General features: G+C 48.2%; 1 protein-coding gene across 1 annotated transcript in view; it reads left to right on the top strand.

The window, feature by feature from the left end:
• Positions 1–12,726, top strand: part of LOC115404045 (GDNF family receptor alpha-4-like) — a 53,080-nt gene that overhangs the window by 22,352 nt on the left and 18,002 nt on the right. Inside the window, exon 2 of the mRNA XM_030113186.1 lies at positions 11,538–11,831. Coding sequence (XP_029969046.1) covers positions 11,538–11,831 — 294 coding nt within the window. The remainder of the gene's footprint in view (positions 1–11,537; positions 11,832–12,726) is intronic.

The following is a 12,726-nucleotide window of genomic DNA, read 5'->3' as shown; positions in this document are numbered from 1 at the left end:
GGACTGGAACCAGGACCAGGACCAGAAGAATCTGGACTGGGACCAGGACCAGGACCAGAAGAATCTGGACTGGGACCAGGACCAGGACTATTTTCACAGAGATGGGCTTGGAGTGTTTTCAACAAGTCCCACCTTTGGATTTGTTTTCAGAATTCTCTGAAGGCTTGGAGCTGTAAACCAGAGACGTGAATGTGAAGCGACTTTCTTCTCACTTTATTATACTGAAGCCTGGACTGAAACCTGGTCTGAAGTCTTGACTGAAGCCTGGTCTGAAGCCTGGACTGAAGTCTGGACTGAAGCCTGGACTGAAGTCTGGTCTGAAGCCTGGACTGAAGTCTGGACTGAAGTCTGGACTGAAGTCTTCACTGAAGCCTGGACTGAAGTCTGGACTGAAGTCTTGACTGAAGCCTGGTCTTAAGCCTGGACTGAAGCCTGGACTGAAGTCTGGACTGAAGCCTGGACTGAAGCCTGGACTGAAGTCTGGACTGAAACCTGGTCTGAAGCCTGGACTGAAGTCTTGACTGAAGTCTTGACTGAAGCCTGGTCTTAAGCCTGGACTGAAACCTGGTCTGAAGCCTGGACTGAAGTCTGGACTGAAACCTGGACTGAAGTCTGGACTGAAACCTGGTCTGAAGTCTGGACTGAAGTCTTGACTGAAGTCTTGACTGAAGTCTGGACTGAAGTCTTGACTGAAGCCTGGACTGAAGTTGGTGTGCAGCAGACATGAGCAGCCCTCCATATGAAGCGTGTTTCAGTTTGGAGTGTGGAAGCTGACGGACCGATGGCCAGACGTGTCGGGTTCCAGAGCCTCTGCTGCTGCTGCTGAGCCTCAGGAAGATGGGCTCCGGAGCTCGGACTGTCTAATCCAGCACTGCGCAGACTGACGGACGTGTGAGAGTTTCATTTTGCATATGTGTTGGAAGCAGCCAGCTCGCCATCTGTTTTCTTATTTTGGTCCCAAAGTATAGCGGTGAGATTTGGGACTGAGCTGTGGAAATGCGTTTTACTCCTCTTCAGTCTGGAGCATCAGAAAAGAGAACGAACTGACACCTGGACTGCATTTGTAATGCAGCCTGAGGCTGAACAGGACACTTCAGCTGCTGTCCTGGGGGGACGGTCCCTCTCAGTGCTCCCGCTCACAGCTCCTGGTTTGAGGTGAATGCCGGTTTCACCCTTTTCTGTTGTGGACGCCTCTGAGTCTCCACAGCAGGCGAGTGAGGGCAGAGCAGATTCAGAGGACTGGAATACTGTTTTAATAGTTTCCTTTGACTTATTGTCAGAGCTACTTAGGTAAGCTTTTCCAAAATCTGAAAAAAGACTGACTATTATAAAAGCTTTTCAGCCTCCGACGTTGCTGCAAGTTATGAAATCGTAGCGTAGATTAACCAGAGCAGCTCCGTGACCCTGGGGAGCTCCGGGTGTTTCACCGCTCCAGCAGCAGGAAGTGGAGGTGCAGGGCGGAGGCGCCCCCAGTCCACTGATGGAGGCCGGCGTGTGGACAGAGTGCGTTGCGGGGGCGTCGGGGGAAGCGCGGCTCCACAAAGGCTGTTTGTTCAACCTGCAATGTTTTATGTATGTGGTTAGTCTTTCATCAGCACGCTCAGTATTCAATTTACATACTGTCTACTGATCCGGCACTGAATGTTAAGCTGTTTATGCTCTCTCAGCCACTTCATTCTGACACTGGAGGAGTGTGTGTGTGTGTGTGTGTGTGTGTGTGTGTGTGTCGTGGACAGATTGCTTTGCCCCCCCCCCCCCGCGGCTGTGCAGTATTGTGTTGTGGTAATAATGATGGGTTCTGTGCCTCCCAGTCTCCCTCCCAGCAGGACACACACATTAAAGGGTCCTTCTGAGCGCGGCCATGCGTGCACGCGTCTCTGTGTTGTCTTTCCCTGTGACAGCATGTGGTGTGGTGTGTGTGTGGTGTGTGGGTGTGGGTGTGGGTGTGTGTCTTTGTGTGATTCTAAGAACATCATTTTCGGCGGTGCATGCTGATTGTGCTTCATACTGTGCGCGTGTCCAACCCATCAAGGTCCACATTGGCCCGCTCGCTCTCTCACTCTGCCTCTACCTCGCTCGCCCTCTCCGCCGCTCCCACCTCTCCCTTTTTCCATCTATCTATCCGTTCCCCTATTTCTCCTCCCCGTATGACATTTCTGCTGTCCTCAGACAGCTTCTCTGCTCTTCCCTCGTGCGCGGCAGCGATTGGATTTTACCAGGGGAGCCTCTCCTTTGCAAATCGAAGCAGCCGCACTACAGACAAACAGCAGCTCCTCTTGGAGAAGGTTGTTGGTTTCACGCAATCCCAACTCTGCCTGGAAATAAGACATGAATGGAAAGTGGCTCAGAACATCATCAGTGCCTGCCAGCTGTGAATATCCGCAGTGAAGAGCGTCTTCTGTAGCCGGCTCCACAGAGGAGAGAGAAGAGAGGCCGAGCCGGCGGACGGCGGCGCCGCAGAGCCGCCCATTGAAAGTTGGATGAGTGGAAGCAGCCTGTGTGGCTGGTCTCTGACAGCTGGCGGGCCGCCTGGCCCACTGATGTGGACCACACAGCCTCACAGAGAATCCTTGAACAGGAGCGCCTCGGCAGGCTCAGTCTGCCGCCGCCTGACGCGCCGTCGGAGCCGAGCGCCGCTTCAGTCATCAGGCCGGTTTGTCTGAAGGAGGCCGAGCCTCTGCAGCAGCGTCCAGATGAACGCTTTACACACAGCAGGGACCGGCACTAACCGGCAGGAAGGAGTACCAACTGACAGGACCGCTAGGAACCGGTAGGAACTGACAGAACCCGACAGGAACCGACAGGAACTGACAGGAACCAGCAGAATCCGTGTTTTCTGAACTGCGCCGGAGCGCCAACATGGGATAATGATTGAAATGAAGTCAGATGAGCACGGTGTGACACAGTCAAAAGTCTTAGAAGAATTTAGAGCAGTTCCTTTAATTATCATTTGCAGACGTTGAATTCATTGATCTGAACCGTGATCCAGACCAACGGCGGCTCATGAAGTGCTCTAACACGATGTTTTCTGGGAAAAGATGAAGGTTTTTCTTACTTCTCACTCACGTGAGCTGAGTTTGGCGTCCCGTGACTCCACTGTTACTGGTATGAAGACATTCATAGGTGAGAGTATTCCTCCTGAAATGGTTCTGGAAACTGTCCCCGTCCATTGGGGAGTCACGTCCACCGACAGAAGAAACCGTTAAGTTACCATTTACCTTTAAACATGTATGCACAAAAAGAGAAAAACATCAACGTAATAATGATCTCTTCCTGGAAAAAGATGTAAAAATGCACTTGATGCATGTTATCTGCGATGCATGTATAATACAATGTATTTTTTCTGAGATTATTAGATTACAGACCAGTTTATTGTCATTACAGTGAAATGCTGGTTTGCAGACACAAAACAGCAGTAAAGTGGAATTCATGAGGTGTAGGATTACTACGTTTTGGAGTATTAGATTGTGTACTTTAACTTCCCTCAGGACTTCCTTGAAAAAGAGGTTTTTAATCTCAATGGGAATTTCCTGGCTAAATAAATGAAAAATAAATAACACAGATGTCAAGTTAACAACATTCAACATGCTTTAGACAGTCTGAGCCGCAGCACACAGCTGGGGTGGAAGAGGTGGAGAGGCGATCGGTACAGTCACGTCCTAATCCCCCGTGACGGCCGATGAAGACGTGACCGTCCCACTCTGCCTCCGATGGCTCGTGCTGGCTGCATCACTGATGTGATTGGTTGATGATGTTTACTGGGAGCATGAGGGCTGACGGGCCACTCAGAGGCAGGGTGGCAGGGGTCATTCCCGGGCTGTGAAGTGAAGTCTTCCAATGTTGTGGCAAAATGGGAAAGTGAAGTAAATTTGAGGTTGTCCAGAGATCTGAAAGCTTAAGAAATGGAAGCAACATTAACAGAGATACTTTAAATCAGTAACACGCATCAATAAAACCTTCATTGATTTTAAAAATATTTCTTGAAGAGAGTTTTTGATGGAAAAAAAATCCAAAACTCAGAATTCAGAAATGAACTAAGACCCCTTTCAACATGGAGATGGCTCAAGGAAAGGAAAAAAAACATAATTTTTGAGTTTCATTTCTCAAGAAGTTCCAAAGTTACAGGGCAACATTTTGGAAACAATGTCGTCTTCCATGGAAACGCTTAAAAATGATGGAGTGGATTGTTAGTACTGTGACTGTCAACTCTAAACTACAAAGTCCAGGAGAATCTGGATTGGAACCAGGCCAAGGACCAGGACCAGGACCAGGAGAGAGTAGACTGGGATAAGGACCAGGACCAGGAGAATCTGGACAGGGACCAGGCCCAGGAGAGTCTGGACTGGGACCAGGACCAGGAGAATCTGGACAGGGACCAGGCCCAGGAGAGTCTGGACTGGGACCAGGACCAGGAGAGTCTGGACCGGGACCAGGACCAGGAGAGTCTGGACCGGGACCAGGACCAGGAGAGTCTGGACCGGGACCAGGACCAGGAGAGTCTGGACCGGGACCAGGACCAGGAGAGTCTGGACTGGGACTCATGACATTGGATGTCTTTCTACTGAGCATGTGCAGATCTGCTGTTTGCTCCAGCAAAGGTCAGAACCACCACCTGAACCAAAATGCCAACAGAGGAGTGAAAGGTCAGAGGTCACAGGGCCGATTGTGCTCTGTAGACGGCTGCTGTGTTCCTCAGGGTGGTGGAGTGGCTCTCCTCCCAGCTGCAGCTCAACCCACTGGGATAAGAGAGGGTCAGGACTTCATGGCGATGCCCTGCTGCTGCTGCTGCTCCCAGCCTCACCACGGTTCAGGTAAAGCGCTCCGAGCCGCCGTCTCTTGGACAACTCTGACAATGAAGGTGATTTGGTAAAAAGCCTGATTGCTGCAATCCGATGGACGGAGGCTGCTTGCACACAAGCCGACGTCTGATGGGAAACCAAGGCAGAAGATGGACTGCTGCTCGCTCCGTGGAGGCTTGAGGAGAGTTCCAGCTGTTGAGGTGATCCTGTGGGCCTCATCTAAAGCTGTCCTCTGTGTTTACGTCAGGGATTCTATCCTATAGGGATGCTCCTTTTCAGATATTGTGGATGTGCTGACATTTTCAAAACAAGCTGTTGCTAATTTCTCTCTCCCTTGATGGACTAAAGCTGCTCTCCTCTGATTGGCTGTGGGGTATTAATCCAATTGAACCAACACGCAGAGGCGGGGCTTGCCAACAGGCAAACCAGGCATTTGCCTGGGGCCCGGCTCATAGGGCCCCCGCTAGGTGCAAATTGTGTGCAAAAAACTATTTTTTTCGGTGTGCACGGATGGGGTGGGGGCCCGATGAATTTCTTGCTTGGAGCCCCCAGGGACCCTTGCCCCACCACTGCCAACACCGTCCTCAGGCTGTGCTCACATTGGATGATATTTGATGTTGAATTTATATTTATCACAAAACTGAAAACATGACATCAACAGCACTCAACAATTCAAGTCATCGTGTCTCAAGTCATGTCCAGTCCCAGTCTTTACCTTCCGAGTCCGAGTCGAGTCTCGAACCTTCAAAAGTCGACTGATTTCAGGTCTCAGTGACCAGAGGCTCCACCTGAGGAGCTGCTAATGCACACATCTTCATCACGTCATCTTCAACCTGGAGGGAATGTAACGGAGGAAGCTCCGTGGCTTTCAGACAGTTACAGGAGTCCATGGTTCTCAACCTGAGGTCCAGGACCAATGGGCAGGCCACCACGTATCACAGCCTGCCACGAACTCAGCGCAGTGGCTTACCAGTAAAAGACTGAAGTACCTGCTGTTCTGGGTTCCTCCACTGGGGGGGCCACCGTTTCTGGAGTTGTAGAAGAAACACTAAAATGAACCATGCAGTGAGCTGACCGTTGCTAAAGAACGAGCATCTACATAGAAGCCATTCTTTGAGTTTGTGTATCAACACATTGCAAAGCTGCAGAGGCAGTGTGTTTCTAACTCCATCACTGTGACCACACTGTACAGGTGGGACTGAATTAGCCCCGGAGGGTGCAAGTAACGACCAGTGGTCAATTTCCTTTTTTCTTTTCAGTTAATCTTTCTGATTTATTGACAATGATGAAACATTTCTGCATTTTAGGACACTAGTAGTGAGCTGCATACAAGAAGAAAACTCAGTCTGAATGGCTTTCTTAGGATTTCAGTGGGAATTTGATTCAATTAATTTGGTCATATTTTTTGTGCATTTGGTGATTTAATATTTAATATATTGTCTTTTATACTGACTTGTAAAAAGTCTTAAACAGCTTTAGCACTAAAAGAAAACTGAATTTGTAGGTATTTCGCTGTGTAAAGATTATATATGAACTTTTTATTTTGCACAAAGGAAAAGTTTTGAGAGCTTCTGGTAGTTTTGGGGTATGATGCTGTCGCTTACTGTTGTTCTGATGCATGAAATGAATTCAGTATAGAGCAAACCATTGGAACGGCACATTGTTTTTCCTTTTGAAGGCTTTGCTTTCTTAGTCAATAAGTGATATGTGAACATAACATCAAATAAAAGCAGCCTCACCATCTGCTATTGGCAACTCAAGGGGGAAAGATACAACTGTGGAGTGATAGCACTCCAAAAATATAGACAAATTCCCTCGTTTTGTACAGTTTTTGATCATTTCATTGCTTATACATGCAGCCAATGTGAGGCTTGTGTCTGACAGGCTCTAACAGAGGAAGAGATGCTTCAGATTTGAAATCATCCAGATTAACTACATGTCAACGTGACTGCTGTTGATCTGCCACAGGGGCAGAGTTACTCATCACCATGCTCTTTTCTGCTCCGGATATCTGTAGAATAGCTGTGAACACAGTCACTTAAGTTTAAAGCCTGGAGCAGCTCGACATGAAAACTCACCTGGACTCTTTAAAACCATAGTTACAAATGTAACTACGGTTCTATGAATCTGGATGACTGCCAGAAGCCGGTTGCTACAAGCACTGAATGTTCCCTTGTCGGTGCGATAAGCTGAAGGAGGGAAGCATTTGCTGCCTACTCGGCAGACGTAAGACCACAGGACCCATAAGGTCTAGGTGGAGCTACGCTCAGGAGAGCAAACAGCTGCATGGCGGCTCTTCCTCTTGCCCTTTCGCCAGAGACGCCACGTGCCGGGAGCGCCGGCGCCACCGCAGCCTTCACTGGTCACAAAGTATCGCTAACCGTGTCACCAACACACAGGTTTGGCATCAATAAGCCGGAAGAAGGGAGCGTCCATCAGCCGTCATCAACAGCGGCTAAGCTAACAGGAGCCGTGCAGCTAACAGTCGCAGTTGGCTTCAACAAACTCGAGAAGTGCACAACACAATCTTTACCAACAAAGGCTAGAGCTATCACAAACTGTGTCGCTAACGGTCGGGCTTGGTACCAATAAGCCAGGAGATGGTTGTGGTCACGAGGTTAACGGCTACAGTGGGGCCCAGGAAGCCGGGGGAAACAGCACAACATGGCTTCACAAGCAATGGCTAAGCAAACACTAGTCGTGCTGCTAAACAGCCAGGATGGTATCAATAAGCTAAATGATGGGCACATGAGCGGCGTCTCCTCTGCTGGAGGAGGAGAGCAAGGCTGCTGTCTCAAAGAGAAGAGATTCAGCAACCTTACATCTGTCAGGAGGCTAAGAACAAATCCCTCAGCCAGAGACGCCACAGCATACTCAAACTGTGCATGCACGAAGGGAACATTCAGTACTTCAGAGCAGTAGGGATGAAAAAGAACTCACCTGAACTCTTTAGAACTCACTTGAACTTTAGAGGTGGTCTCAGAGTCTGTAGAGGTGGTCTCAGAGTCTATAGAGGTGGTCTCAGAGTCTGTAGAGGTGGTCTCAGAGTCTGTAGAGGTGGTCTCAGAGCTTATATAGGTGGAAGAAGTCAAACCATGGTGGACATTTCAGAAGCCATTGCTGATTGTCTCTGGATCAACCTATAAAGTTGTTCATTAAAACACTTGAATTTTTAAAACCACTCTAAATAAACCCTCAGTCAGGAGGTGACTCTCATGTTGTGCTGAAGTGTTCTTCAGTTGTACTTCCTCCTCGTCTCTGTGCGTTGGCTCTAACTGCGGCGGAATTTTGACATAATGAAGTCGCTCTCTGGGTGGAGACGTCGAGGCGCAGTGAGACTGAACGGACCAGTCGCACGGCAATGCTTCCCTCTGAAGAAGCTGTAAAGGTTCAAACGAGGGAAGTCGCCGGCAGCACAGTCATTCCGATAAAACACCATGATGTTCGCAGTCAATCTGCCGAGGCAGCGCTCCCGTCCAGGCCCTCTGAAACACACCGCGGAATGGGGACTTTTTATGGACTTTTTTATGTGAGCACATTTACAGAGTATTAGTGTAAGGATGTTACAACATTGAGCTACACAGCCACTTCCATAAAGTCTGCAGCGTCCTGGAGCTGCTGCTTTCTGAGAGTCCACCACAGTTTGAGGTACTGATGGCTGGTTCCTTCCCATCACATTAAGATGTGGAGAAAAGTTCATAAAAGTGGAATTGTTGTTATTTCATCACATGAAACAACCATCTGGGCAATCATCAAGGTATCATAGCACAGAAAACTCAGACTGAATGATATTTGCTCGCATGTAAACATGAGGGGGCTGAGCTTCCACTTCTACATGAGTTTTATTTAACCCTTTACTGCTGTCTAAAGATTTTATCTTGAAGGAAAATTACTTTACTTAATTAAACTTAATTCTGAATAAAGTGGCTGGTTTATTCTGGTTTTAAGTCAGAATGTAATAATTCCTCCATCATGTAGATGATGGCCGCCCAGAGCGAGCGTTGGACTCAAACAGAGGCGATTTATGGACCTTCTTTCTGACAGTGTTCACCAAAGCTCCTCTGTTCCACATGAACTCAGCACAAACTTTGAAAAACTTCTCTGTTAATAGTTGAAGGTTTAACTGTTGGAATATATATTTAAACAGCACTTTTTTTTTTTTCTTTTACTAAACTGTGAATAATTTTCAAACCTCAACATGTCTGGAAATAAAGACTTTGGAGCAGAACGTTCTTCACAGTAGTTCTCTGTACAATGACAGTATTTGTTCCAGGCATGTGGAGAAGTCCAGGCCAGTGTCACGCCCTCCCAGGTGTCAAGTGTTCGGTCAGAGAAGCTTCAGCTCCTCCATTAAAGGCCGGATCTCAGCAGTCTCTTCCATTCCCTGCACTGGCCTCTGGACGGCTCACAGTCGATATGCTCACTGCTCTAACGGCAACCTGACGTGACAGGGACGGCGTTTGAACATCCGGCCGCAGACGACCATCGCTGAGGGAGTCAGGCGGTTCGATTTCTGCCTCGTGTTGAAACGGTGAGGCTGCCAGGATGTTGTGAGGGTCCTGAGTCCGGCTGGGTTTGGACCACCGGCCCCCCAGTGAGGAGAGCCGCCCACGGGGGGCTGGAGGGATGCTGCTGATATCATCTGTGGAGAAGCTGGAGTTAAACTCCAGGGACGTCTGCTCTGGCTCTGTGGAAGGCTGATGGTTAAAGTAGCTGTATGTCGTCTCGCAGTCGGAAGGTTGCAGGTTCAGTTATCTGTCTGGTGTTTTTGAGCAAGACACTGAACTGCTGTCAATGGACGTGTGAGCTCCTGGCATGGCGGCTGTCAGTGGGTGAATGAAGATTTATGAGCTGATAAATCAGTGGTTTTAAGTGAAATCCATTTTCTATTAGCTCACATTCTGCTCTGTTTCCTTCTGTGATGTTTTACAAATCAGTTAACACAGGAAATAGTGCTACTTCCTCTGAGACTTCCTCTGAGACTTCCTCTGAGACTTCCTCTGAGACTTCCTCTGAAACTTCCTCTGAGACTTCCTCTGGGACTTCCTCTGAAACTTCCTCTGAGACTTCCTCTGAGACTTCCTCTGAGACTTCCTCTGAGACTTCCTCTGAAACTTCCTCTGGGACTTCCTCTGAGACTTCCTCTGGGACTTCCTCTGAAACTTCCTCTGGGACTTCCTCTGAAACTTCCTCTGGGACTTCCTCTGGGATGTCCTCTGGGACGTCCTCTAGGTCTAGGATGTGCTCTGGTCAGCGTTCCGCTTTCAGATTCATTGATCGTGCAGCAGAGGAACATCCAGTCAGGGAAGGGAAACCCTCCTAATTCATTGTTGGAATCCATCAGTAATAATCCACATGATTGCAAAATGGCTCTTTAGAGGTCTCAGGTGATCTGGGACAGGTCTACTGCCAGAACCAGAACCAGAGCCAGAACCAGAGCCAGAACCAGAGCCAGAACCAAACAAAGCCAAGCAGCTGCTAGTTTTTATGCTCCTCACTTTGAAACAAACTTCCTCAGCTTCTTTTTTAATTCTTATCTATATGTTCTCCAGTTTGAACTGCCTTCGGTGTTTTAAATGTGCTTTTATTTTCTTAATATCGTGTTTGTTTCATTGCTGTGATTTTATTGTGATTTCCTGTATTTCACTGGCCTTGTGAAGCACTGTGAGCTGCCTGGGGTCTGAACAGTTGAACAGATTAACCTGCCTCCTTAAAATGGGAATTCACCGAGTGGCTCTTCATGTATCGACCGGTCTCCCCTGCTTTATCACACTCACATCACATTTAATTCTGAAAATATGGTAATATTGGAAATACATTTCTCCTGTTGATTGTTGGGAATGGATGAGTCCTGGAGCGGGGCCTGATGATACCCCCCAGTGTGGATCAGTCTCTGACCTGCAGGTGTTCATGACTGCCCTCCGGCAGGACAAAGCCCAGTCAGAGGATCAGGGTTAATGTGTTCACCACAACCCTCACCCTGGTTTCATTCAGAGAGAACCGCAGCTCAACAGCGTTCTCACACAGGAAACAAGAGAGCCTTCAATCAGTGCACAGCGACAAAACCCAGAATCAATGAGAGCTCCGGGACGAGGCACTGCTCAGAGAGACAGCCCGGCTCCTCTTTCCAGGCTTTCACAGATTTACACCTCTTGTTTGTAAATATTTTGAGATTTAAGGTGAAATAATGAAATAAGAAGGTGTAGAATTTTAAATTCAAACTAGTCCAGTGGTATTTTTTCTTTTTCTTGTTTTATTTAAAGCCGTTTAAACTCAGAGAGAGCAGTGTGTACTGAAACAATGGAAAGATAAGGATCCGGGAACGTGTTGGGGGCTGACATTACAGTCTGATCAGCCATCGATAATCAGAGTTCTGCTGCAGGCTGCTTGGGAGAATCTGAAGGCAGTCAGAAATAAGAACAGCTTGTTGGACTGATTTATTGAGCTTATCCCAAAATATAGACTGTTACCGAACATAAAATGTGAGATGAAATAAAATCTGACCTCCGGCCTTGACTGTAGACGTCGCCTGCTTTTAAAAGGAATCAAAATGACTTCAAACTGGAAATGAACCAGTTATTTCTGGATTCTTTTTGCTATGACTGGTTTGGATGAAACTGAGAGAAAAGTTACCAGATTCGGTTTGTAACTGGTTAAAATCCACCAGCTGGTTTCTCAGACCTGGCCAGCTGGTGATGGTTTCATTCTGCCGTCCTGTCCTCCATGTCGTCCTCTCAGGGGTGTGTCCATCCGCCTCCATCTTCCCCTTCCCTCCGGCCCCCGCCGACTGCGTGGAGGCCCACCGCGACTGCTCCACCGACTCCCAGTGCGAGGCGCTGTACCGCGGCCTGGAGCTGTGCGCGGCCGAGGCGGCGGCCGCCCCGCTGGGCGAGCAGGCGGCGTCCGAGTGCCTGGAGAGGAGGGACGCCCTGCTCAGCAAGCACCCCGCCCTGCTGGCCTGCAAGTGTCACCGCGGCTTCCGCCGGGAGGAGCAGTGTCTGCGCATCTACTGGAGGGTCCGCCTGCTGCCAGGTCAGCGCGTGTGTGTGTGTGTGTGTGTGTGTGTGTGTGTGTGTGTGTGTGTGAGAGAGGTGGTCTCAGTGTGTCTATAGTGGTGGTCTCAGTTTGTTTATAGACAAACACATTGATTCAGGAGCCCAAAAGGGTTTTTTTTCACCAAATTTACTGCAGCAATGGCAGAAAAAATGTGAGTCAGTAAGTTTTTCAGTCTGTGACTTGTAAAATGGGATTTGAACACCTGTATGAAGGATTCGTGAATGAGTAAGTTTGGTGTTTTATTTGTGAAGAGAAAAGAAATCATGTTACACAGCTACAAATGTGGCTTTTACAAGAGCTCAAAACTTGTTATGAAATATACTCAACATGTGTTCAAACCTTTTCCACCAAAATACACCGATACACTCCATGTGGACGTTGAAGCCGTGGCCATGCTGCCGCCTTGAGCTCTGAATGCCGTGGACTCTCCATGCTGCAGGTCGTTTCGTTCTCATGATGGAAGTGTTAATTATTACCTGCGACTGGAAACAATAACGCCGTTTATCTTATTGTCGTCATTTCCGTCACCACACACCAACAAGGACGACTGTTATTACAGAGACTGTCAACTCTAAAACTACCAAGACCAGGACTAGGACTAGGACCAGGACAGGACAATATGGACCAGGACCAGGAGAACCTGGACTGGGACTCCTGGCACTCTGGAGGAAAACCCTGTTCTGGCTGTTCCTCTACTGAGCATGAGCAGAACTGACTCAAGCCCCGCCCCCTCATGCCCGGCCAATGAGTGTTTAAACTGAGAAAACGCTGCTTTGAAATGGTTTTTAACAATAATCAGAAATGGTTTACTTTCTGAGGACTTAAAGCAAACATAAAAAAAAATCACAATAAAAATATTCTGATTAAGTTT

The sequence above is a fragment of the Salarias fasciatus genome, chromosome 2, assembly GCF_902148845.1.
Source record: "Salarias fasciatus chromosome 2, fSalaFa1.1, whole genome shotgun sequence".
Taxonomy (NCBI): domain Eukaryota; kingdom Metazoa; phylum Chordata; class Actinopteri; order Blenniiformes; family Blenniidae; genus Salarias; species Salarias fasciatus.
The sequence above is the reverse complement of the archived record's forward strand: the minus strand, read 5'-3'. Positions and strand labels throughout refer to the sequence as shown.